General features: G+C 44.7%; 1 protein-coding gene across 1 annotated transcript in view; it reads left to right on the top strand.

Moving 5' to 3' along the window:
- Positions 1–27,949, top strand: part of chchd3a (coiled-coil-helix-coiled-coil-helix domain containing 3a) — a 344,371-nt gene that overhangs the window by 6,163 nt on the left and 310,259 nt on the right. Inside the window, exon 2 of the mRNA XM_072471116.1 lies at positions 23,426–23,549. Within this exon, the coding sequence (XP_072327217.1) occupies positions 23,426–23,549 (124 nt within the window). The remainder of the gene's footprint in view (positions 1–23,425; positions 23,550–27,949) is intronic.

Here is a 27,949-nt window from a genome sequence, read left to right as displayed (position 1 = left end):
TAACAAAGGAGACCCCGTAGAAGGCCTAAACGTGTAGGCAAAAGAAGACCAAGCACCCCACAGCATTTGCTGAACGCTTGTAGATACATTTTACTGCAGTGTTTGGAGAATTATCCCGCGCCCATTTGCCCCCAGATAATATGGCCAAATGGACCCGCATCCTAATCTCTCATGCAACAGAGGCAGGACAGAGAGCTTGCGCAAATTACGACCCCTCAGACGAGACCCACAACGGAAAATGGGTTTTAAAGAGATTGTCCTGCACTTGGGAACAGTCCATCCAAGGCAGAACAGCGCTTGTTAAAGCAGAGGAAGAACAGGCAGACATGCATCAAGTTAGGACGCGCCAGAACCCCGCATGGGTAAATGAGGGAAGGAACAGCCCACAGCAAACCAAATCCCAGGAATGTTATAATTGCGGCCAATTAGGACACTATGGACGACAATGCAATGCGCCCCAGAAGCAGTAGAGTAACCAGCAGACAGGCACCCTAAATAAGAATAGGGCAAAGCCAATCCACAGTATAAGCTCCCGTGCGGACAGCGCAGATTTGAACGGCACCGACTGACGGTGTTCATGCCCCCCAACTTGGGTCTGCAACACCCTTTGGGACAAGTCCGGTAGACCTGTAGTGGCAGGCACAGTCCGGGGCCCCCCATAGAATTCCTTTGGGGCACGAGGTTCCCGCACCATGCTCAATTCCTACGCGATGTTTCAGCAAGACACATGGCCCACGACAGACACCATTACACACGGTTTTACAGGGCATTTACAGCAGGGACACATCACAGCCCCTGTAGCAATCCAGATAGGGAACATTAAAACAAAACACCCCCTAGTTCTGGTCGATCTGCCCCAGACAGCCGAACACATTTTAGGCATTGACTTTATGAGCTCCCACAACCTCTCATTCGATCCAGTGAATAAATGTGTGTGGAGAATGGCAAAGGCAGCACGGGCCCCCGCCATGCTCACAGTTGGTGAGTATGAAAATAGGATCAGCGCAGTAGGAGACTTCTGGTTCGACCCTCGAGCCATTAGTCAGGACAAACAAGTTAGGGAAGTCCTGCAGCGACTCAAAGCAGCATTTGCAGAGCACAAGCACGACTGTGGCAAGATCGCTGGCTTGGTGAATTTACCAGATCCTGACCCCAGACCCCAAAAGCAGTACGGTTTTCCCCAAGAAGCAGAGGGAGAAATCTCAAAAGTTATACAGAGTTTGTAGATCAAGGCATACTCTGATCAGTAGCCTCCACGAATAATGCACCAATTTGGCACGTCAGGAAACCTGATGGATCATGGCGACTGACCATTGATTACAGGGAACTGAACAAAGTAACCCCAGTAGCAGCCCCCACCGTCGCCACGAGTCCTGAGACCATGCTCAAACAGAGACTACAGTCAAAACCAACTTCGGTTTTGGACATTAGCAACGGCTTTTGGTCCATTCCATTGGATAAAGCGTTCCAATACAAATTTGCAATCACATTCCAGGGACAGCAATATACGTGGACGTGCCTTCCACAAGGCTTCCCCAATTCCCCCTCCATTTTCCACCGACAGCTGGCAAATGGATTTTTCCCGACCCGATTATCTGGTCCAATATGTAGATGATCTGCTACTACAGACGGACACAAAGGGAGAGCACATTTCGCTTCTCGCCGAACTATTAGGTCTCCTAAAACAAATTGGCTGTAAAGTGAACCCCAAGAAGGCCCAGGTTTTTTCAAGAAAAAGTGATTTACTTAGGAACAGTAATCACACATGGCAAACGTGAGATCGAGCAAAAAAGGATCGACTCAATCGTCAAATTACCCCTGCCCCATAACGTCACAGCCCTCCGGTTGTTTCTTGGACTGGTTGGCTACTGCAGAAACCAGATCGACGGTTTCGCCACAAAAGCAGCGCCCCTATCCGAACTTCTCAAGATGCAGGCACCTTGGGAATGGCTTCCACAGCACACGGATGTCGTTGATGCTTTAAAAAGAGCCCTCAGCACAGCTCCCGCATTACAGGTCCCAGATCCACTTTCCCTGTACGCAATTAAGGTTGCAACTACCGACCGAGCCCTTTCGGCCGTGCTCCTCCAGGAACGACATGATCGATTAAGCCCCGTGGCATACGCCTCACGTGTATTAGATCCAGTCGAGCAAGGATTTCCTGCCTGCGAAAGGCACCTGCTCGCAGTTTTTTGGGCAGTACGATACTTCGCCTACATTACAGGACTCAATCCCATCACCATTCTAACTGAGCACACCCCAACACAGCTCCTACTTGATGGTAGACTTAAGGATAGCACAGTCAGCCAGATCCGCGCAGCCCGTTGGACCCGTCTTTTACAAGGACAGGACATAACAGTTAAGAGGACAAAAACCCATACTTTCCTCGCTGTGAGTGTGAAATCATCTCCACTAAACGCAATACAGGACCTTTTGTACCGAAGTCAGCTCCCCCGAAAGCAGGTACTACACCCCAGAGACCCCAGCCCACAGATACATGCGCACCCCTTAGAATCTATGTGAATGGCTCCGCCACAGTTTTAAACGGCAAAAGGATTACCGGTTGCGGTATTCATGTAGAGGACGTGCAGGGACACGCCCTAGAAGACATTTTGTTAAAATTGCCAGGACATTTAGGCTCACAGGCAGCAGAACTGGCAGCCATATATTCGTTTCTGACCCTAGCCGACATATATTCTGACAGTTTATATGTTTGCAACAATTTAACCGAATTCCAACGCCTGTGGGAAACTAGAGGATTTGTTTCCGCAGACGGATACCCTCAGCCCCATTACTCCAGCATATTCTGAGAACAGCCAAAGACCGTAAATATGGCATTATCAAAGTCCGTAGCCATCATCGTTTCTCTCTCTCTCTCTCTCTCCCCCCCCCCCCCCCCCCCCCCCCCCCCCCCCCCCGTAACGCTAAGGCTGACGCCCTAGCAAAAGGAGGATCCAGACATGGTCACTTTTTGGCCCCGAATTTGCAAATCGACTATATAGGACCCCTTCCCCCCCCACCCCCGCTGCAGGAATGGTTTTAAGTATGTGTTGGTGGTATCGACACCTTCACAAAAGGGTGGAAGCGTTTCCATCCAGAACAAACACTGCCAAAACGACAGCTAAAATCCTCACTCAGCACATCTTTACAAGATAGTGACTTCCACGCAGTATAGAGTCCGATCAAGGCTTCCAGTTTACAGGACGAGTGATGAAAAACGTCCTTACAATTTTTGGCATAAAACAAAAATTCCATATTGCATACCACCCCCCAATCAAGCGGCATAGTAGAAAGAATGAACAGAACTTTCAAAGCGACCCTCAGAAAAATGGTGCAACCACATAACTGCACCTGGGACACAGTTCTCCCATTTGCATTAATGTTCATTCGAAACACAGTATCCACAGGATACACCCCCCACACTCTCATGACCGGACGCCCCATGAAAGGGACAGAATATTTATTAGGACTGGATTTGGCCAGCTCCGCAGTCACCGCCCTCATCCATGAGAAAGCGGTTCAACAGATTTTAGAGAATGTAGGGCAGCACGGTAGCCTTGTGGATAGCGCAATAGCTTCACAGCTCCAGGGTCCCAGGTTCGATTCTGGCTTGGGTCACTGTGCGGAGTCTGCACGTCCTCCCCGCGTGTGCGTGGGTTTCCTCCGGGTGCTCCGGTTTCCTCCCACAGTCCAAAGATGTGCGGGTTAGGTGAATTGGCCATGATAAATTGCCCTTAGTGTCCAAAATTGCCCTTCGTGTTGGGTGGGGTTGCTGGGTTATGGGGATAGGGTGGCGGTGTTGACCTTGGGTGGGGTGCTCTTTCCAAGAGCCGGTGCAGACTCGATGGGCCGAATGGCCTCCTTCTACACTGTAAATTCTATGATAAAAGCAGCCCAGATTGCAGCAGCTGTTAGACTTGGGACACGCAAGAAGCAAAGCAAAGTTTGCTTTGATAAGACCGTACACGCCACAGAATTTGTAGTCGGGCAGCAAGTCATGCTATCCCTATACAAGCCCAGTTCATTCCTTTCCCCCAAATTTGCAGGACCGCACTCCATCTCGGATAAAGTCAGCCCTCTGTATACAAAATCACATATCCTAATGGCAAGTCTGCGTGGTTCCACATAAACCAGCTTAAGGCTTATGGCTCACAGAACAACCATTCACACCACATCTCGCTTGCAGCAGCAGATGAACACGTCCTGCCCACGAACGACGTATTCCTACCCTCCCCCAACTTGTCCAGCCCATCTTCAGACACGACTACGACTCCACCCCCAGAGGCTCAACTCCGCCTCTCCCTTCCTCCAACCGACAGCGATAGCGACAGCCCCAGCACACCACGCTACGATTACATCCCTGCACCAGGCCCCACTCCCAGCGACTCCGAACATGATTCCAGCGACCCCTTCGAGATGACGTATATTAAAGACCCTGACCCAGACCCACCGCCAGACGATTATGGATTAACCCCTAGCATCTCTAACCTCGATACAAAATTCTGGCACCGAGACAATTCGTTCAGGCTCATCCGGTATGATGAGATGGACCCCAATTCGCCCCAAGCAGCTTTAGCGCACCTACTCCAGTCAAGAGTATGGCAGCCGGGAGAAGATGATGACATAGAGTCCGACTCCCACCAAACGAATCCCTTTGCGACTCTGTTCGCTTTAGAGCAATGAGGTGTCTAGATGATGGTAAAAAGGAACCAATGGAGAATTACGGTGCCCTTTCTGATGGAACCTGCACCATGTTTGTAACGTATGTTCGTTTGTTATTGTGAATGTTACATGTTGGTTCATTTAAAGTTTTTGATGGCCCCACGCCACATCTTGATGCAGTCAGAACTACCCTTCTGACGCCAAATGGCTGTTAGAGGAACTAGTTTGTCCACAGACAAGCGATCATAGCTACTCTTCTGCTTTGAAGGTAGAGGTTAGCAACAAATGCAACCCCCACGACGACCACAAATTCTTACCGTTCTTGCCAGTCGCTCAGGCAGTGGAGGAACGGCATTGGTCCCCGCCCTGCCTGAGGACCCCCATCTGGTCAGCTATGCTCGGGTAGAGCCCATAAGGCACTGGTCACCGTCCTACCCGGGGATTCCACACATTCTTGCCCCACCGCGGCCTATACGCACCCCATTTGGCACTTTTAGTTCAAAACTCTTCTGTCTGTTTACGGCGACCCTTAGGTTGCTTCCAAATGCTATTTACATCCTCAAACACTGGGATGGTAGATCGCACAGGCTGCGAGATGGCTCGCGCTGTGTCAGTATTTTTCTCGGATGTCTTGTCCCAAATATTTGGTTTAAAAAGAAAATGAGGGAGTCACAGATGCTGACCAATTATAACGGGTAATTGGCAATAAAGGACAGACAGACATACGAGATCTTAAACAAGATAATGACAGAAATTATACTTGTGTCCATAGAACTCCGGAACCACAGAAGCCTCGAGGAAGAAAGAAAGAAGGAACGATGAAGACAACCATCATGCTTTCCAGTTGGATCTTAGCGGGATTCCTCCAGTTGTGCGCGGACACTACCCCCCTGACCCCTACCACACAGCCCGTGAATGTTTCCCACCCCTTCCATACACTGTACCCCGAGACAGTAACCGATACACTGACGTGGTGTGACAAGTTCATAACTTGGTATTCCCTGTCCTACGTTGTGGAAGCACTGCTAGTAATTGCGATACTCTGCCGTGTCGTTCAGACCATGAGACTCAGGAAATGGCGGAGGAAAGCCTCCCGCACTCCGCTATACACATTCAGATCCCCTATTTTCGGACTTCAACAAACCTGCCAACCCCTTTAAGTGAATTAAAGTACATCCGCTTTCTAGCGTGTTTGTTGTTCTAATAAAAGAAATGTAAAACTCTGTGCTTGACTGCCAACTCAGAGAAACCTGTGTTGCTGCTATTGTACAGTTTAAAATGTTGTAAATTATTTTGATTGATTAAGGATAGTTTAGTTAAGGACAGTTAGAAGTTCCATTTTTTTTATTTTGTAATGCATGCCTGAATGTCATAGCGCCCCATAGAATTTTATAATGATATGTGCACATAAAGTAATTTAGGTAAAAGTTCTAATTCATAGGACAGAGTAGTGGAGAGCCTGTCATTGGTTATGGGTGCCCGACTTAGGAGGAGAACAAAGAAGATGCAGTAATTTGATCCTTCACGCTTCGCGTTGAGGATCACAAGGAGGGAGTGTAGCCATCTGGGATGGCCACTTCCAGGTTACAAAATGGATGATCGCAAAGACTGTGGGGAACTATGAACATTGTTAAGAAAGCAAGCAGGCACAAAGCCTGTATGCATATTGAAGAAACAGCTCCCAGACGGGACTGAAACTGTAGGGCAATTAACATCTTGATGGCCCATCTCCGGGAACAAAGGAAAGACACTCGAGCAACCAATCTAGCTCCAGACATCGCGGCGCCAGTTCCCCAAACCGAAAGCGTAAACAAAGCAAGGCCAATGGCCACATATGACCCACCCAGCCATCAGGGCACCCACCCCTTTATTGGTCAAGATCAATACGAGTGATCAAGATACGGCCCAATTAATTGGGGCCAAGTTCAAGGCCCGCCCAAAAGCACACGAAACCCCTTCGGGTATAAGAAGAAGGCCCCGAGAGAGAATCGCTCTCTTGGAATTGGCTCTCAAAGCGGAAAGACCCTTCCACCAGCTACACCAGAAGCAAGTAAGTCCAAGGTCAACGCTCGCTACCAGACGGACGACCTTAGCTGTTCTCCTGTACCACTTCAAACCCAGTACCTCAGACCCGAACAATGGCCATTGTTTCTTTGACTGAGTGGGCACCCGAAGCTAAGTATAGGCTTTAGCATTAGAGATAGTTAAGTTTGTAGTACTTTGTGCATGTGTAGTTCTTACTGTGTGTAAATAAATAGTATTGACTTTGAACTAACTAACTGGTGTATTGGCTCTTTGATCAGTATTCGGGTTTGAACCTTTTGGCGGTATCGAAAGATACCTGGTGACTCTAAAGCAAACATAATTAGGATTAAGGAAGGCGACCATATTGAGCGCCATATTCAGAACCAAATAAATATAAATAAATACCGTAACAGCCTCCCTGAACAGGTGCCGGAATGTGGCGACTAGGGGCTTTTCACAGTAACTTCATTGAAGCCTACTTGTGACAACAAGCGATTTTCATATAGCAACACATTGGATCCCAGAGATTAAAAATCTCTTGATTTTGATTTTGCATACACTGAACAGTGAAGCATCTAACGCCCTTTTAGAGAGGCAATTCCATAAATTTACAATGCTCTGAATGAGAAAACTCATTGTCTTTACCTATTTTCCATGGGGTGCCACAATACTGGGAAATCACCCTTTACCTACAATCCTTTTGGGGATTTATTTTTGCAGCTGTATGCCCTTCATGCCCCCCCCCCCCTCCCAAAATCTCCCCGTTTGTCTAGGCTGGGACCTGACACTAAAACATGCAATCTTACCTCCACTAGTTCTTCTCTGGCCAACATGTCCTGATGTGAGACGAGAACCCAGAACCTTCCGGCTCCAAGTCAGGAGCACTACCAATTGCACCATGTGGGCTCTGAGGAAGACATGTTTTCTCAACTTGCGATACATAAGTGATCCCTTATCCTGCGACTGCTCATTTCTGGATTCCGGGTAGCATGGGGGCGCAGTGGGTTAGCACTGTGGCCTCACGGCGCCGAGGTCCCAGGTTCGATCCTGGCTCTGGGTCACTGTCCGTGTGGAGTTTGCACATTCTCCCTGTGTTTGCTTGGGTTTCGCCCCCACAACCCAAAAATGTGCAAGCTAGGTGGATTGGCCACGCTAAATTGCCCCTTTATTGGGAACAAATGAATTGGGTACTCTAAATTTTTTTTTAAAGTTCTGGATATCATTGTTTGGGGAAACAACTTCTTGTGATGTACCCTGTCAAGCCCCTTCAGAATCCTGTCTATTTCATTAAGATCACACCTCATTATCCTAAACTCCAGCGATTATAGGTCCAATTTACTCAGCCTCTCGGCAGAGGAAAACCCTCTCAACCAAAGACCAAATCTGGTGAACCTTCACTGTGTTGGCCCGCTGCAAAGTCCTGTATTGTACAACTGGTTCAAGACTTCTTCATCCTTGTAATCTCATTCCCTTGCAATAAAGGCCAACATGCTATTTGCCTGCTTGCTGTACCTTCATGCTAACGTTGTGTTCGTTATGCAAGTATGCCCAAGTCTCATGAAAAAATGTTGTGCCCTTGAAAAATTATTCTACTTTTCTATTTCTACCAAAGTAAATAACTTCACACTTCTCCACCTAAAATTGCAGCTGGCACTTGGTTGCCCACTCGCTTACAACTCATTTGTCTGTAATATCCTGTCCTATTTGCAGCAGAACCTCCCAGGGATACGTCGGCACGAGCAGTCACCTACATACCCTGATGAACCTTATCCAACACCCCACATGATGAAAGTGGTCAATACTCACCTCCAGGATGAACAAGGCCTTTTTGTGTCCTCCTTACAGCTAACATTCCCATCTAACGTTCTATTGTAAGCAAACCTGGATACATTACTCTTAGTGACGTCGTTGAATTTATTAATACAGATTGTTAATAGCTGAGGGCCCATCACTGCTCTTTGCAGCACCAACTGTTCCTGCCAACTTAAAAATGCTTCATTTAGCCAGATTCTCTGCTTATTGTCCATTAAATAATCCTCTGTACATGTTACTATATTATCCCAATTCCATGAACCCTCATCTTGCACACTAATCTTATGTGTGGCACCTCATTGTATGGCACCTCATCCGATATTTATCCATTTACCTACCATACGAATCACATTCTCGAACAAATCTTGAAAAGAATTGTCTTTTTCCTTTTTATATTATCACATTGGCTCTCAGTGCACCACTAAGACTTACTTAAAAAAGAGTCCAGTATTTTCCCAACGAATAATTTAACTGGCCTGTAATTCCTTTCTCTTTTCTTGAATAATGCAGTTACACCAATGACTTTACGATCTGCTGGGACCATACCAAAATCTGGGGAATTCTGCAAAGTCAATACCTGTGCAACTGCTAGTGCTGCAAATAGTTCTTTTCAAACCCTTTGATGTAGGTCGTCGCTTTGCGTCCCTTAAATTTACACCATTTTCTCTGCTGAAATGTAATTATCTCATGTTTCTCACTCTCATTTGACCTTCGTTTACCCTATACTCAAAGTAAATTGTGCCTTTTTTCCCATGCATACTGACCAACCTGCTCTGTCATATAATGTGGGAAAGTGTAACGTTCTCTTATCAGGAAGAGTAAAAACGCTGAGGATAACTTAAATGGAAAACGGCTGCAGAATGCTGAGGTGCAGAGGGATTTAGGTGTTCTTGTGCACGAGTCACAAAAGGTTAGTGCAGCGTGCAATCAAGAAGGATAATAATCTTTATTATTGTCCACAAGTAGGCTTACATTAACACTGCAATGAAGTTACTGTGAAAATCCCCTCGTCACCACACTTCAGCGCCTGTTCCGAATACACAGAGGGAGAATTCAGAATGTCCAAATCTGCTGACGGCACGTCTTTCGGGACTTGTGTGAGGAAACCGAAGCACCCGGAGGAAACCCACGCAGACACTGGGAGAACATGCAGACTCCGCACAGTCAGTGATCCAAGCCGGGAATCGAACCCGGGTCCCTGACGCTGTGAAGCAACAGTGCTAACCACTGTGCTATCATGCCGTCCATACGGAATGCTATTTTACTACGAGGGGAATTGAACAGAAAAGTAAGGATGCTATGCTTCACTTATAGAGGGTAAAGACAGCATCATGAATACTGTGTGCAGTTTTGGACTCCTTATTTAAGTAAGGATGTAAATGCAATGGAAGCGGTTCAGAGGAGGTTTACTAGATTGATACATGGAATGAGCAGGATGCCTTAATAGGATAGAGTGGAAAGACTGGGCTAGTTTCGACCAGAGTTTAGAAGAGTGCAGAGTGACCTGATTGAACTATCCAAGATCCTGAATGATATTGACAAAAAGGACTTTGAAGGGATGTTTCCACTTGTGGTTGAGTTCAGAATGAGGGGACACTTTTATAATTCGGGGAAACCGTTCTCGAACAGAGATGAGGAGAATTTTTTTCTCTGAGGCTTGTGCGACTTTGAAACACTCCAGGCGGTGGAAACGGGAACACTAAACATTTTTACGGCAGAGTAGGTAGGTTCTTGTAGGGCATGTAGGGGTAGATGGAGAATGTGGAACGCCAGATTAGCCATGATCTTAATGAATGGCAGAGCAGGCTTGAGCGGCCAAATGGCATACTGCTGCTTTATTTCGTATGTTCGTAGTTCTAAACTCTCCTTTAATTCAGGTTTCCAACATTTGCAGTTTTAGTATTTTGGAGATTTTCAAGATCAATAATCTCGGCAGAAGGCAACTGTAGTTAGATAATTGAAATATGACTTCAAATTAAACCAGGAAAATAGGGTCAGAGGACATAACTTTACTTTCCCGTTTGAATTTCACATGAATGTCGCAAAGAATTTATTCACTGAGCAACGAATGTTTGGAATAATTGCAAGATAACAGTCATAAGTAGTAAGAAACATAAAAAATTGAGTTGGATGCTGTAATTAGAGTTTGACCCATTAATGTCAAACTAGTTTTTCTTGTCTTTTCTTTCAAATATCTGTCCCTTATCTCACTAATCTTATTTGTGGGATCTCTCTGTATGCAAACGTACACTACATTTCTTATATTACAGTAATGCCTACATTTCAGGAAAGTACTCTTGAGAGCCCCACTTAGTTTAGATGCCAGGGTATCTCAACTCAGAAGGGTAACTTAGAACACAGGTTTTTAATTGTTTATTTTACAATTTGGAATAATGTGAGGTAAGAAATGCAGAACAGTGAGGAATGGTCCAGTCTTGTTGTAACCATCCAAAGACAATAATGTTTATTAAACTGTAAAATGCTCAACAAGAAAGGCCACAATACAAAACAAATTTAACTACAACAAAGGCTACACACACAGTGTACTTGAATTAATTCCATTTCTCATCTAGCTACATTGTTCAACTCTGAATATGTCCCTTTTCCCAAAACAACATTCCATAATGTTTACCTCGATGAGCCAAACCCAGCAAACAGTTAGCACACATGATTTGTATTTTTATTTTTGGAAGCCCTCCTTCTGATTCAACGTAGAATCCTTGAGGTTTTCAAAACAGTTTTTTCAGCCTGAAGTTTGCTTTCGGGAGAACTTCTGTTTACAGCTGGACATGACAATGATCTTAGGTGCTCATCCGCTGTGCCACTGATATATCTTTTGTCCCTTTTGACCTTGTCCTATCTAAACAACTAGTCTTCAAAGTCATGTTTTTATCACCTAAGTGTGATACACATTCGTAGTTTTAAGTCCTGCTATTCTATACTCTAGTGTTCTCCACTTCACTGAAGTAATTATCTGTTCCCCTGCTGAGCTAATCTGCATATCAAAAAACCCTCCAAGCAGCTGAACCCTTATCAACTCCCCTTTATCCAATTCTTTCATCTTTATTTTCTTCAAACATCTTGGGCCATTGGAACCAGTTCTGGGGAAGGTGGGACCAGTACCAACCGGACGGTCTGCACCTGGGCAGGACTGGAACCGATGTCCTGGGGGGGGGGGGGGGGGGGGGGGGGGGGCGGGTTAGCTAGTGCTGTTGGGGAGGGTTTAAACTAATGTGGCAGGGGTGTGGGAACCGATGCAGGAAGTTGGAGGGAAGTAAAATGGGGCCAGAAACAAAAATCAGTGAGGGGGAAAGTGTAAGGCAGAAAAACCATAGTCAAAAATCAAAAAGGGCCACAGTACAGGGTACAGTGACGGAGGAGAGTGTGAAAAAAGAGGTGGTCAATGCAGGATTGAGGATGTTGTACCTAAATGCACGCAGTATACGAACAAGGTAAATGAGCTTGTTGCGCACATTGAAATTGGCTGGTACGATGTTGTGGGCATCACAGAGACGTGGCTGCAAGGGGATCAGGGCTGGGATCTAAATATCCAAGGATATATGTCCTATCGAAAGGCAGGCAGATGGGCAAAGGAGGCAGGGTTACATTGTTAGTAAGGAATGAAGTTAAATCGATAGCAAGGAGCGATATAGGATCAGAAGGCTTAGAATCTCTGTGGTAGAGTTGAGGAATCGCAAAGGTGAAAAGACCCTGATCGGAGTTATGTCCAGGCCCCCAAGCAGTATTCAGGATGTGGGGCAGAAAATAAATCAGGAGATAGACGAGGCTTGTAAAAAAGGCAATATTACAATAATCATTGGGGACTTCAATATGCAGGTGGACGGGGAAAATCAGGTTGGTAGTGGATCCCTAGAAAATAAATTTGTGGAATGTCTAAGAGATGTTTTTTTGGAGCAGCTTGTGACAGAGCCTACTATGGAACAGGCAATTCTGGATTTGGTGATGTGTAATGAGGCAGACTTGATTAGGGAACTTAAGGTGAAGGAACCCTTAGGGAGCAGTGACCACAATATGATAGAAGTTACCCTGCAGTTTGAGAGGGAGAAGCTGCAATCAGATGTAACGGTATTACAATTAAATAAGGGTAACTGCAAAGACGTGAGGGAGGAGCTGGCCAGAGTTCATTGGAAAATAAGCCTAGCAGGGAAGATGTGGAACAGCAATGGCAGGGGTTTGGGGATTATCAGGGAGGCACAACAGAAATTCATCCCAAGGAGGAGAAATTATGCTAAGTGGAGGCCAAGGCATCCATGGCTGACGAGGGATGTCAAGGACAGCATAAAAGCTAAAGAAAAAGCATACAAAGTGGCGAGAATTAGTGGGTAGCCAGAAGATTGGGAAGCCTTTAAAAGTGAGCAGAGGACAACTCAAAAAGCAGTAAGGGGGGAGAAGATGAAGTATGAGTGCAAGCTAGCTAGTAATATAAAGGAAGATAGGAAGAGTGCTTTTTAATATATAAAAGCTAAGAGAGAGGCAAAAATAGACACTGGACCACAAGGAAAATGTGGCTGGAGAAGTAATAATAGGAAACAAAGAAATGGCAGACGAACTGAATAGTTACTTTACATCAGTCTTCATGGTGGAAGACACCAGTGGGATGCCAGAGCTCCAGGAGAACCAGGGGGCAGAAGTGAATGCAGTGACCATTACTGAGGAGAAGGTTCTGGGGAAACTGAAAGGTCTGAAGGTGCATAAGTCACCTGGACCAGATGGACTACACCCCAGGGTCCTAAAAGAGATAGCTGTGGAAATTGTGGAGGCATTGGTGATGATCTTTCAGGAATCACTGGAGACAGGAAGGGTCCCAGAGGACTGGAAAGTGGCTAATGTAACACCACTGCTTAAGAAGGGAGGGAGGCAGAAGATGGGAAATTATAGGCCGGTTAGCCTGACTTCGGTCATTGGTCAGATTTTAGAGTCTGTTATTAAAGATGAGATCGCAAAGTACTTGGAAGTGCATAGTAAAATATGACTGAGTCAGCACGGCTTTGTCAAAGGTTGGTCGTGTCTGACATCTGTTTGAGTTCTTTGAGGAGGTAACAAGAAAGTTAGACAAAGGAGAACCAGTGGACGTGATTTATTTAGATTTCCAGAAGGTCTTTGACAAGGTGCCACATAGGAGACTGTTAAATAAGTTTAAAGCCCATGGTGTTAAGGGTACGGTCCTGGCATGGATAGAGGATTGGCTGACTGGCAGAAGGCAGAGAGTGGGGAAAGAGGGGTATTTTTCAGGATGGCAGCCCGTGTCTAGTGGTGTGCTTCAGGGGTCTGTGCTGGGACCACAACTTTTCACAATATACATTAATGATCTGGAAGAAGGAACTGAAGGCACTTGCTAAGTTTTCAGATATTCCAAAGATCTGCAGAGAGACAGGTAGTATTGAGGAAGCAAGGGGGCTGCAGAAGGACTTGGACAAGCTAGGAGAGTGGGCAATGAAGTGGCAAATGAAATACAATATGGAAAAGTGTAAGGTTATGCACTTTGGAAGGAGGAATGTAGGCATAAACTATTTTCTAAATGGGGAAATGATTAGGAAATCAGAAGCACAAAGGGACTTGGGAGTCCTTATTCATGATACTCTTAAGGTTAATGTGCAGGTCCAGTCGGCAGTTAAGAAGGCAAATGCAATGTTAGCATTCATGTCAAGAGGCCTAGAATATAAGACCAGGGATGCACTTCTGAGGCTGTATAAGGCTCTGGTCATACCCCATTTGGAGTATTGTGAGCAGTTTTGGGCCCCGTATCTAAGGAATGATGTGCTGGCCTTGGAAAGGATCCAGAGGAGGTTCAAAAGAATGATCCCTGGAATGAAGAACTTGTCGTATGAGGAACGTTTGAGGACTCTGGGTCTGTACTCCGAGTTTAGAAGGATGAGCGGGGATCTTATTGAAACTTACAGGATACTGTGAGGATACTGCCTGGATCGAGTGGACGTGGAGAGGATATTTACATGTAGGAAAAACTAGAACCAGAGGACACCATCTCAGACTAAAGGGACGATCCTTTAAGACAGAGATAGATAGGTTATTGATTAATATGGGGATCAGGGGTTATGGGGAGAAGGCAGGAGAATGGGGCTGAGAAAATATCAGCCACGATTGAATGGCGGAGCAGACTCGATGGGCCGAGTGGCCTAATTCTGCTCCTATGTCTCATGGTCTTATGGACAGTACTTCATTGACTGCAAAATGCTTCAGAGAAACTGTGGTTATGAAAGACATAATATGAATGTAAGTCCTTATATTTTTCTAATTTTTAAGAATGTATTAAATTTTACTATGGCTTATAATTATATTGAATATATGACCATTTTTGAATTAATTTCCTCTGCCCTCTGAAAGACATTTGTTTGCATTCTGTGACACAGTTCCACAAGTGGTCATCAATCTCAAGCATTTTGCTCATCTGGCCATTTTTCACCTGTCAATCTTGGCAGTGAGTGCTGACAGATTATCGAACGGCAGATGACATTGCAGCTGATTGCAGTCTTGTTCTCATCCAGTGTCAGATGCACACCATTTATGATTGCTTTATTATGATATTGAAGAGGGGCATCAGTTGACTTCTGTTGGTCCTTATTTTTTAAATGTCTCTTTATTGGAGTTTTCTAAATTTTTAGACAAAAGAGCACAAAACAAGCAATAGCAAAAAAGGCAGCTACAGGTGTCAATGTACAACAGGTATAGCCCAAAACAGCAGTTGTTATAGCGTTAGGAACAACAAGACCGGATGGATCACGGACAAAATCCCCAATACGCTCCCCTGATAAATGACCCGTCTGCGCCCGAGCAGGATACAGGCAACAATTTAGTCCTACCTAATACCCATAGCTTAAAAAAAAGAATGACAAGAAGAAAACAATACCCGAGAGCTCCAGTATGAAGGGGAATTCGCTAACTCTTACAGAGCAATTTGAACTCTTCCCCACACTGGAACTCACGTTCGACATGGCAAAAAACAGACAAATTCAAGGAGAGGACTGGGCACAACCAGCTCCCTGTTAACAATCCATGGACTCCCACAGAGAAAGTAAAAATAGAGCAAGAGCAACAGCGAAGAGAGAAGAATCAAACCCCAACTCCCAGAACCAAGGATAAAACAGATAATCGAACCACCAACATCGTCCCCAACAGGGCAAAAGGCAGCCTTGGGGTCAAGATTCAAGAGGAAAATAGCCTGGTCCCAGTCAGAGCGACAGGAGGGAAACCCAAATCAGGGTGGAAGGACCGTCGGAGCAGAGGCCACCTCTTCCCCCCCCCCCCCCCCCCCCCCCCAAAAAAGAATTTATGACCCCCCCTCCCCGACCACTGAGACCATCAAAACAAGGCGGTCTGGCCACCCAAAAACCAACATAAATTGACCTCTATTGACTTCCGGTGGCATTCGCGAATGGGTCGGCAGCATCGAGAGGAGCTGAAAAAGGTCCGCTGTTTACGGTGCTTTCTGGGGTTTCCCCGTTTTTCCGCGCTTCCTCCCGATTTTTGTCGGCCTTTGAGGCCATCCCGGGCGCCAAGCCCGGCCGGTTTGGGAACCGGCAAGGAACCCCGCGTGAGTGTCGGGTTGCCGGCCGGAGCTGAGGCAGCGGGGCCGGGGTTGGACAGGTGATTGGACAGCTCGCTGGTCCCATCAAGGGGGGGTGAAGGAGTGGCTGGGCTAATGGTGGAAATGGGAGGGTGGACCCTTGGAGGCTTCGGCACCCGAGGGAGCGGGAGTACTCATTTTTCTCGGCAGTCCATAGGTATACCCGCGGATCGACTTTGTCATGGTGGGGAAGGCTTTGCTGGCTGGGGTTAAGGGGTACTCGGCAATTGCATATCAGATAATGCTCCGCATTGGGTGGATCTGGTACTGGAGGAGTGGGTAGTACAGAAGCCAGGGTGGAAGTTAGATGTGAAACTGTTGGGGGACTGAGGATTCTGTGACAAAATTGAAAAAGTAATTGAGGAATATGTAGGTTTCAGCTGTAAGGGTGAGGTGTTGAAGGCAATTGCTTGTGAGGCTCGAAAGGCGGTGGTGAGGGGTGAGGTGATCTCATTTAAGGCCAGGGTGGACAAAATGGAGAGGTTGGAGCAGCAGAGAGTAATAGATGAGATGCTGGAGGTAAATAAGAGTTATGCAGAAGATGGCGACCCAGCGAAGTTGGAAAAGAGGAAGGAACTACAGGTGAGCTTTGACCGACTATCTACCAGGAAGGCGATATGCCAACTGAGGCGAGCAAGGGGTCAGTTTACGAGCATTGAGAATATGTTAGCGGGTCAGCATTGGATGGCAGGCGGCGGCAAGGGAAATTGTTCAGGTGCGGGACAGGGCAGGGAAGTTGGTAGTGGCTCCGGATCTGATTAACAAGGTCTCTGAAGAATTCTATGAGAGGTTGTGCAGGTCAGAGCCACCTGAGGGAGACCGGGAGATGCAGGAATTTCTAGATGGGCTGGAGTACCCCAGGTTAGGAGAGGGGGACAGAGCTACATTAGAAGGAGCTATAGTGGAGCAGGAGCTAAGATAAAAGATGCGATTGGGAGGAGGCAGTCGGGGAAGATGGCCGGGCCGGATGGGTTTCCAGTGGAATATTCTAAAAAATTCAAGGATAAGCTGGCACCTCTGATCCTGGGGATGTTTGAGGAGGCGATAGGGAAGGGGGTGTTTCCACAAACCTTCGGATCAGGCATCGATTTCCCTGTTGCTTAAAAAAGATAAGGATCCGACAGAGTGTGGGTCGTATAGGCCCATATCACTTTAAAACGTGGACGCAAAAGTATTGGCGAAGATACTGGCAGGTAGGCTGGAGGAGTGCCTCCCGAAGGTGATAGGTGAAGATCAGACCGGGTTCGTGAGAGGGAGGCAGCTCTTTTTGAACGTTAGAAGGGTATTGAACGTGGTTATGGCACCGACGGAGGGGAAGGAAACCGAGTTGGTTGTGGCATTGGATGCCGAGAAAGCGTTTGACCGGGTAGACTGGGGGTACCTGATGGCAGTTCTGGAGTGGTTTGGGTTTAGTGGGCTGGGTAAAGCTACTATAAAAGGAGCCGAGGGCGAGTGCCTGCACAAATAACGTCAGCTCGGGATATTTTTCTCTCCACCGTGGGACTAGGCAGGGATGTCTTATGTCCCCCCTGCTGTTTACACTCGCGATTGAGCCGTTGGCCATTGTGTTAAGAAGTTCGGGGGTATGGAAAGGGATAGTGCGGAGGGGGGAGGGGGGGGAAATAGAGCATAGGGTGTCCTTGTATGCCGATAACTTGTTGTTATACGTGTCAGAATCAAGTGTGTCAATCGGGGGAATAATGGAGCTGCTTTGTGTGTTTGGGTCTTTCTCAGGGTACAAATTAAATCTAGACAAGAGTGAGTATTTTGTGGCGTCTCGGGTGGGGGGGGGCGCTGCTATTCCGTAGGGCAGGGACTCACTTTAGGTACCTGGGGATGCAGGTTGCTCGGGAGTGGGGGGAGGGCTCTGTAGGTACAACATTTTTAGTTTGGTGGGGAGAGTGAAAGCTGATCTGGCAAGGTGGGATGGTTTACCTCTGTCACTGGCCGGTTGGGTTCAGGCGGTTAAAATGAATGTGTTGCCGCGATTTCTGTTTATTTTCCAATGCCTGCCGATTTTCCTGCCAAAGGCATTTTTAGCGAGTTTGAAGCAATGATTACCTCATTCATATGGGGAGGGAAGGTGGCCAGAGTTAGAAAGGTGCTGCTACAGAGGGGAAGGCAAACAGGGGGTTTGGGTCTCCCGAACCTGATTTATTAATACTGGGTGGCGAATGTGGAGAAGGTGAGGAGCTGGGTCAGAGGGGTTGATTCCCAGTGGGTCAGAATGGAGGACAATTTGTGTAGGGGGTAGGGATTGAAGTCGCTAGCAACAGCGCCACTCCCAATGGGGAAATACTCAGGGAGTCCAGTAATAATAGCTTCATTGAAAATTTGGAGGCAGTTTCGCCAACACTTCGGGTTGGGGGCAGGCTCAAGGGAAATGCCGATTCGAGGGAACCATAGATTTGAGCCAGGGAAGTGGGACGGAAATTTTCGGAAATAGGAGGAGAAGGGGATTAAAGCACTAAAAGATTTGTTTCTTGGGGGTCGGTTTGCAGGATTGAAGGAGCTGGGAGAGAAGTATGGGCTGCAGCAGGGCAAAATGTTTAGATACATGCATGTTCGAGATTTTGCCAGGAAGGAGATACAGAACTTCCCGGTGGAGCCGGCCTCTTCATTGCTGGAGGAGGTGCTGACGACAGGGGGTCTGGAGAAGGGGCTAGTGTCAGCGGTTTATGGGTCTGTTTTGGAAGAGGAGAAGGCACCACTGGAAGGGATGAAAGCAAAGTGGGAGGAAAAGTTGGGAGAGGGTGTGGAGAAGGGGTTCTGGTGTGAGGTGCACCGGAGAGTGAACCCCTCCACCTCGTGCACGAGGTTGAGGCGAATACAGCTAAAGGTGGTATACAGAGCACACCTCAAGGGCGAGGGTGAGCCAGCTCTTTGAGGGGGTAGAAGATGTATGTGAACGTTGCAGGGGGAGGGCGCAAATCACGTTCATATGTTTTGGTCCTGTCCAAAGCTGGAAGATTAGTGGAAGGAGGTTTTTAGGGTAATCTCTAAGGTGGTGCACGTGAAACTTGACCTGGGCCCTCGGGAGGCCCTATTCGGGATGTCGGATCAGCTGGGTTTGGAAGCGGGTGCGGAAGCAGATGTTGTAGCCTCTGCCTCGTTGATCGCCCAAAGGCAGATCCTGTTGGGATGGAGAGCAACCTCGCCACCCTGTGCCCTGGCGTGGCGGGGGGACCTGTTGGAATTCTTGATTCTTGAGAAGGTTAAGTTTAAACTGAGGGGAAGGATTGTAGGGGTCCTACAATTCATGGCCGTTATTCATTACGCACTTTCAAGAATTGGATGAAATCGAACATTAGTGGGGGGGAAGGGGGACTGTGTGTGTTTATGGTGACTATGGGTGATTCCTGATTCCTTTTTGTTATTTGTTTATGTTAACAGCCGGGCAGTTTGGGGGTTGGTAGAAGGGTGGGATTGTTGTTGTTGATCTGGGGATTGACATTATATTCGTTACTGCTTATTGTTTATTGTTGGTGGGTGTAAATTTGGGAGAAAATGTGAAAAAGGAGGATAATAAAAATATATATGTTTTAATCGACCTCTGTTTGTCTGTGCCTCCATGGCCCACCTTCCAACACAATTGGCACTAGCCCGCAAGGGCATGAAAACTAAGAAGGAGATAGGTAACACTCCTAACACCTCACCCAGTTCCAAAGAAAAATGAGGAACAAGAAGAGCAAGAACTGTCGGAGTTAAACCCTCGGATGCACCATAATATGACAAAACAAAGACCGGCCAACCATCGCCATGTGGGCCCACGTAACTCTCAGGAGGAATTAACCAAGGATAATGTCTGGGCTCTACCTTCAGACCTACTCTCAATGCCTCCACCAAATGTGGACCACCCACGTCTGGAACTCACACGCACACCATCCCTACATCCCATCGCCTGAGGAGGAACAGGATAATGACCCACCACCCTGCCTGGTCTAGCCCAGCGTCACCAAGAGAATAAAGAATGAAAGAACTATCCCCCAGAACGACCATAACCCACCCTATGCAACACCACCCCACCTTAACCCCCAAGGCTCAGCCCATCCTGTTCCGTGGACAACCAGGCATCTAAAGAAAACCTCCCAAGAGAGACCGCCCCGCAAGGTGCACGACCTACCAGAGGATACTAAGGCCAACCTCGCCATAAAGAGTTCAGACAGCAGAAGAGCAGTCAGAGGGCGACCTAATTCCAGATATCGAACAAAATTCCTCTTAAAGGGGAGCTCGACAAATTTTTTTCTTAACAGGGTAAAACACAGTCCGTCTGGGACTGAAGAAGAATAAGTGCAGCCAAAAGAAAAGGATTAGATCTGACTGCATGGGTCCTTCCTCGAACTTAACTAACCTCACCACCAACACCGTCCACCCCTCACCTCACTCCGGTTCTGCTCATCGGAGAACCTCTTCCACCATCTCACCGGAGACACGAGGTTCAGTCGGACTCCTCACCAGTTCCCACTTGTCTTCAGCTGCACCTCTCAGGCTGGACGACAGGCCGTGCAATAGGACCTCAAACCGTGCGGTGGCAGACTCCCACCAAGAACATTGTTCTCTCGGACACAAGAACCTCTTCATGCGCTGCCGCTGCCTTCATAAAAACATTTTGCAACTCTTGAAACAAGTTTTGAGGTCAGGCCATTCTTCTGGATTAACTTCATCACTGGCAGCCATTATCCGCCGGTGAACGCTATGACTACCAAAATTCACTGTGCCACCAAAGACAGGGCCCCATCCCAACCATTTCTGACAGCCATGAATGAACAAGGATTAAAGCCTTTAAAGTAAACTTGAAACACTCACCAACAACTCTTCTTGCATTGCAAGAACCATGCAGACCAAGAAAAGACAAAAAAATGTGAACAAGGATAAAAATAATGATTTAAACATGAGCAGAGCTGGAGCTCACGGAAATGCAGCCTCTCCTGTGTTCACATCACATAATCTCCACCCTCCATTGGACCTTTCTGTGAAAAACAAATCCTTCCATTTTTACAGAAGCAAAATACTTTGGATTCTGGAAATCTGGATTTCTGATGAAAGGTCACAGACCTGAATGCTTAACTTCCTTTCTATCTTCACAGATGCCAGCATTTTCTGTTTCTGTTCTTTTTGGATTTATTGCTTTTGATTCACTGCAGTTCTGTTACAGATCTAGTGGACAGGATCTCATTGAACCTTCCATTTGTGTCTGTTATAGCCGGTTTTCATGTTGTTGCCATGTGTTAGCCAGTTTAGCAAGATGCAAACTGATTGTGCATTCAATTACTGCTGTTGTCATTTTGCCAATCTGAAAAGTGTTGTCATGCATCGTGTTAAGTGGTTGCTCGCGTATGATCCTTTTTTAAAAAATATTATGCAAGAATGTATTTATTTTTTTGCTTTAACAAAACAGCCATCTAATTTTTTTTTTTAAATTTAGAGTTATTTTTTCCAATTAATGGGCAATTTAGCATGGCCAATACACCTAACCAGCACATCTTTGATTTGTGGAGGTGAAACTCACACAGACACGGGGCGAATGTGCAAACTCCACACAGATAGTGACCCGGGGCCAGGATCGAACCCGGGTCCTCAGCGCCGCAGGCAGCAGTGCTAACCACCGCCACCCAAAACGGCCATCTAATTAAGTGATTCGGGTTATTCCTCTTCGTCCCAAGAATGTAATCCTAAACAGAGAGGTTCCCTTTTCTCCCCAGGTTCTACGTGCTTCTGGTCAAAAGACACATTTAGATTTTTGCTAACCATCTTCTATTCCATGAGAATCTGCAGTGTAAGTTCCTTCCAACAACAAGAAAATTTGCTGCATGAAGATTCTCTTGACGACTAGTCTATTTTAATTTTTAATTGTTTAAAAATATGAATCCTTGTGGCAATCAATTGTAAATGTTATATTTTCTGGTCTGCAGTCCTCCCAACGGTATCAGTATTTTGAGGTAAATGAAAAAACAAAGGTTTGGTCAGTGGATCTTTTTGCTTAAAAAGTCAATACTAAAAGGACAATGTACATAGAGGAATTTGTATATTATGTTTGAGTAATTTATTGTTTATCAAGCCTGCAAAAGACACTGAGCGTTGATTTTCAGTTTCTGGTGTGTCTCATCTGCAGTGTTTGAGCGTAGATAGGAAAAACATGCTACAAAGTTGGGTGTATCATAGTCACGGCTTTGTGGTCCTGCTGTCTATGTGGCCAGGTTAAAAACCAACGACCCACATGTACAGAAGTAACACATTCTCAACTTAAGTAATCAATTTTTTTTCTTGATCTATAAGCTGTAATTGTATTTGAATAACCCCCTTTGCCTGATATTGCCAATTATGTCTTCAGCTACTTGGGTTCCATGCTGTGAAATTCTCTCCAACTCCCATTTCCTTTTTCAGACCTCCTTAAAAGCCAAGTTAAAGGTGCCATGTTACTGCAAGGTGGACTTGAAAAAAGAATTTCAAAGCTACGTGCCATGTGCTTGAAATATGAATAACAATCTGGTTGTAAACCACCAGCCTCTCCAAGTGGCACACTGTCATGTGGAATTATTAGCTGAATGCTATTCGTAAGCCACCCATCCTCCAGATAAGATTATTGAATTTAGCTTCACTTTTAAAACACTTTAACTCATATTTTATAGTAGATCATCTTAATTAAAAACTAACTTTCAAATTCTGATATTCTGAAAAAGTCATGAATCGGTTTCAAATTAGTTTCTGCCATATCAAACTGAGAAGAGTTTTGGTTGTACTCTTGAATTATCTGCTCAACTTTACAAGTCATGCAATAGAAGTGTGTGTATTCCGCTTTGAAATTTCTGTAAGTTAATCTTGAGTTGCCTCTCTTGAAAGTTTGCACTTCATATCTATTGGGGGATAAGCTTCCACAGCAGGTTAGCATGAGCAACAGCATATCAATGAGCTATCGGTGAAATATGACATACTGTATCTCTGCAAGAGAAGCTAACTGGAAAATTCAGAAGCGATAAAACCACTTGCAAGTGGAGATATTTATCACATGTTGAAAACATAAATTTGCTCTAAAATTTTGCATTAAGGAACCTCAAGTGTGGAGATGTGAAAAATATCTCCACACCTCACAGATCATACGTGTGGTATGAAATGAGATTTCTGTTGCTGAAATTATTCTGCTACCCAAAGACAAAGTAAATCTCTGAGAACATGACTGTCATCAACGGCTAAAAGGTTTTATGAAAAAATATGCTTTGTGATATTTTGTTAATTTTACTATTATGTGAAAGATATTTTGGCTAATTTCGGTTCACAAAATTAGGAACTTGATCTGAACAGGATTTCGCTATTTTCTCCAAACAGCTCTCTGACAGTGTCATCAACCGTATGCGAGATGCTTCTCCACCTGCTGAAAAGCCACAGTCACCTCCTCCAGGACCACCTTCATCAACAGGGACTCGGCCACCTTCTCCAGTCCAACCAAGAGGTATTTTGTAGCTGTATTTCTAATAACCAGTCTTCTCATTAAGTCGATAAAGGCAATTTACTGAGTATGCTGGAATCTGAAACAAAAAGTACGGGACAACCTCAGCAGGTCCGACAGCATCGGTGGAGAGAAAAGGGAGCTAACGTTTCGAGGCTGGCTTTGGCAAAGAGTCATCCAGACTCGAAACGTTCGCTCCCTTTTCTCTCCACAGATGCTGTCAGACCTGCTGAGATTGTCCAATATTTTCTGTTTTTGTTTCTCATTTAGTCTGATCCAAGTTAATAATCTATCAAACAGCCATCCATTATGCTTATCACCTATGTTTGATGACAATCTGTTTCCTCCCACAGTCCAAAGAGGTGCGGGCTCGGTGGATTGGCCATGCTAAATTGCACCTTCGTGTCAAAAAGGTTTAGTGGGGTTACTGGGTTAAGGGATGAGGGTGGAGGCATGGGCTTAAGAAGGGTGCTCTTTCTAGGGGCCGGTGCACACTCGATGGGCCGAATGACCTCCTTCTGCGCTGTAAATTCTATGATCTATGGTTATCTTGAGAATTATGGGAAAAATTATGAGGACAGGTTGTAGAGATAAAGCTTGCATTTCCTTGAATGTAGAATATTAAGGGGGTGACCTAATTCAGATATTTAAGATGATTAAAAGGATGTGCTAGGCTAGATGGAGAAAAACAATTCCCTAAGGTGGAGAGTTTTAAGAAAAATAACATTAGAGTTCAGCTGTTCAGGCGTGATGTTGGAAAGCCTGTCTTCATATAAAAATAGTGGAATCTGGAATTCTGTCTGAAAAAGCAAGGTCAATTAAACATTTCAGATTGAGATTGATCAGATTTTTGTTAGGCAGTAGTACGCACGGTTACAAGCCCAGTGTAAACAGATGAAGTTAAAAAACAGCAGTGATCTGATGGAATGGTGGAGCAAGCTAGAGAGGCTGACTGGGCTTGTCCTGTTGTGATGAATGTAGAAATTGATACATATGTTATTTCATTTTGTGGCCGTAATGTCATTAAAACCCTGGATTTAAAATGTGTGCTGTGTCTCAACTAAAGCAGTCATTAAGGTGTCTTTGAAGGTGAGGCAACCATTGCTTTTAACCATTTACTTATTTACAGAGAGCTGGCGAATGGAACATGGTTTTGATTGCAGGACAATCACTGGGGTACAGATCATTTGAGGGACTATGTTTAGTCCTAGCTAAGCAGGTCATGGGACAACTTGGTGAGATACAGATGGTGTAATTAATGGGAGGAGCTAGGTCTGTGTCATATGTAGTTTTGCCAAATGCTGTTAGGCTGAGCAGAAGGGTCTGACAAAGACGGAAGGATTTTCAGGTTCCTGAATTGGTCTCCAAAGGTCTGCACAGATAAGCATGTAACGGGATTGTTAACTTTATTTTTAAGTGACATTTGAACTGTATTGAGTTGCTTAATTTGAACATCGCGGCAGGTGTAGATAGTAAGTTCAGATGTTTCCTTTTATTTAAGAACTGGTTATTGTAAAGCTATATTTGATGATGTGGTTAGTTCTGTGTTTAAATTAACATTTGTTTTAACATAAAAGATACCTATTGGTCACTGTCATCATTCCTGGCGTGAAGTATCCTTTCCTCATAGTTTTATAAATTGAAAAATTGTTTGGGGTTTCACGTGCGATAACCTGGAGTCTGGTCAGGTGTCCTAACTCTTTCTTACTCAAGCTGAGAGTGTACATCTTGCGAACAATGGATTGGACAACATCAAAAACCACTGGTCTTGCAAGAAACCAGATCTCTCAAGGTTACACCCCTTACTTGGCAAAATATCTCACATGTGAGGCAGTAGACTCAGCCCATCTTGGCTCCGATTCACTCCAGTGATAAAAATCTGTTTCTTGGAGCTGTCAGTCAGGAGGAGTAAGACCTTCTATGTCTTCATTAGTAAAATGTCATGATGTTTTCTATTAAAATTAATGGATCTGAGATGTGGGGAAACCAAATAAAATACTCAGGAGTTTTATATCTTCAGGATTAGGTGGCTCCAAGTATGCAGAGTATTCTTTATAAATGTATTGTAAAATTAAGCAGACATATTTAGCAGAGTACATAAAAAGCAGAATTATCAGTGCAGATTTATGCTGTATTTTAACAGATCCTAGATGCATGTCTGATGCATCAGACTAATTCGTTTTATTTTCTGCTTCTGCTTTAGCAGAAATTGTATCAACTCAGTTTGGTTTTTGGAAGGAAATGGACCACTTGAGCGCACTTTAACCTTTAAGGTTTGCATTAACTTCAATGCTGCGCATCGATAAATCAATTGAATTCCCTCAGGAAAATGAGGGTGCAGGATTGAACTCAGACTGGACCTTGAGAAATCAATTCAACATGTCTTTGTGGCTTTTTTTTTTAATAATACTTTTGACGAGACTACATGTTCCCCAGGATAGATTTTCAAAGATGTTTCAACATTATCCTGATGTAACGTTTTCTTGTTTTTCGCATTATCGTGGCCCTGTCATTTTAAATTTCAGGCTATTGAAATATAATATGCAAGCAGGATAGCCAAAGTCTCAAAATCTGCATTTGCCGATTGTTTAAATAAACACATTTGACTAAATTTTCTGGAGGTTGCAAACAAAATGTTAAATTATACAGGCTGGTTATGGTTTAACATACTGTGAAGCCTCAGTGAGGCTATTTTCTTGTAATCGTCCCTATTTTCACTGTGTATTCACATTGCTACTCAACACCTGTGGTTTGAGTCATATTTATAAAATGGATCTTTTTATGAAATAGGACATTTTCCATTCTTGAACTTGCATGATGCCAATGCTTCTGTAAGGAGGAAAGTTGTCTCACCCGGGTGTTCTGCTTCAAGTTTTGTCCTTTCTGCAGCATCACCTACAGTGTGTTACTATTACTTAAAGCAAAAATATATTCCGTCTTGACTGGCAGGTTCCAACACTTGGCAATATGCACTTCAGTCAGCTAGATCCACAGTGAACTTGCCAGCTGCCATGTGGGTGTATCAAAGTAAATAACTACCGTGGGGCTTGCAGCACCCTGCTGCCCTGCTAAATTAGTACAGAATGAAGTAATTACATTGTCTATCTTTAAAACGTGTCAGTATGTTGTATTGATGTGAGATTATTCAGAAAATTGTTGATTTTTATCGGAAAATACACCTGTGGCTTGCATAAATTAGTCGCGTTTTGAACCTTAAAGTTGTGGTTTTACTTTTGGCCTGTTGATAAAATAAAGAAGTCTTCTCGTGTATTCTCCCTCTATACTGTATTTTGTGATGGGACCACTGAGGTTGCTAGATAGGTGATTGGTACTGCAGTGCGCTGCTTAGGTAAAATTATCCAAGTTTCCAGAAATGAAGAATTAGCTTTTGTTTTCATAAATCAGTATTTTCATTTTCTGTAGAAGGGGATGGAAGAGCACAGCAGTGGGGCAAATCAGTGGAATTTGTCACCAAAGATGCATATTTGAATTACAGCTTCATACTATGTAAAAACAACTCACCACCTTGCTCTGCTGGACTGTGATGACAATTTTGTATTTGTAACGCAACGATTTTTCTTCCAATGGTCTGTTAAATCAATACACTTTGTAGTCCGTTATTTTTACAGAGCTTTATTTTTCTTTGCAAGACTGGTAACATTTCCTTCGTTTGACATGATGCATGAACCAGTGCCATTAATACACCTTGTTTCAACTGCAATATTTTAATGCAATATTTTTATAACTTGATCAATATTGTGGTAAAGACTCAATGCTGTATTCCTCCTTTCAAACAAAAACTAATGAGATTGCGCTTAATAATAACCACCTTAACAATTCTGCCTCAATTCCCTGAAATATTAACGGTCGAATAATCACAAATACAATTAGCAAACATTAATTCTCCCATTTGCATGATGGGAAACTCTGACAATATTTACCCAATAATAATATATAATTAAATAAAACATATGCAGAGTCAACCATGACACAGGAATTCCCTCTCGGGTAAAGGGAATCGCTGGGCCTTAAGTATTTGCATGTGTTTGCTCACCTTGCGTTTGGGTTCTGGGCAGGTATCAGTGAATCATTGGGAAAGGGTTGCAGTTTGTGAAAGGTTACTTGAAATCAGTGACAGTTCCAAGATTTGGATCAAGTATACTCTTGTCACTTTTAAAAATATTTTGTAACTAAATTTTATCTCCCAGTACAAATATTCTTGGTGATTTGGATGCTCTGAAGTATAAGCTTTGGATAATGGCTTTTATGTATTTTAACAATAGCTGGAACTGTAAATAATAACTTAACTATTTCTTCCTGCAAGAAACACCATATTAGGAAACTAAATTATCGTACATTTATTGTTACTTGATTGTTGGTTGGAGCTTGTCGAGCACTTGACT

The sequence above is a fragment of the Scyliorhinus torazame genome, chromosome 13 (assembly GCF_047496885.1).
Source record: "Scyliorhinus torazame isolate Kashiwa2021f chromosome 13, sScyTor2.1, whole genome shotgun sequence".
Taxonomy (NCBI): Eukaryota; Metazoa; Chordata; class Chondrichthyes; order Carcharhiniformes; family Scyliorhinidae; genus Scyliorhinus; species Scyliorhinus torazame.
The sequence above is the reverse complement of the archived record's forward strand: the minus strand, read 5'-3'. Positions and strand labels throughout refer to the sequence as shown.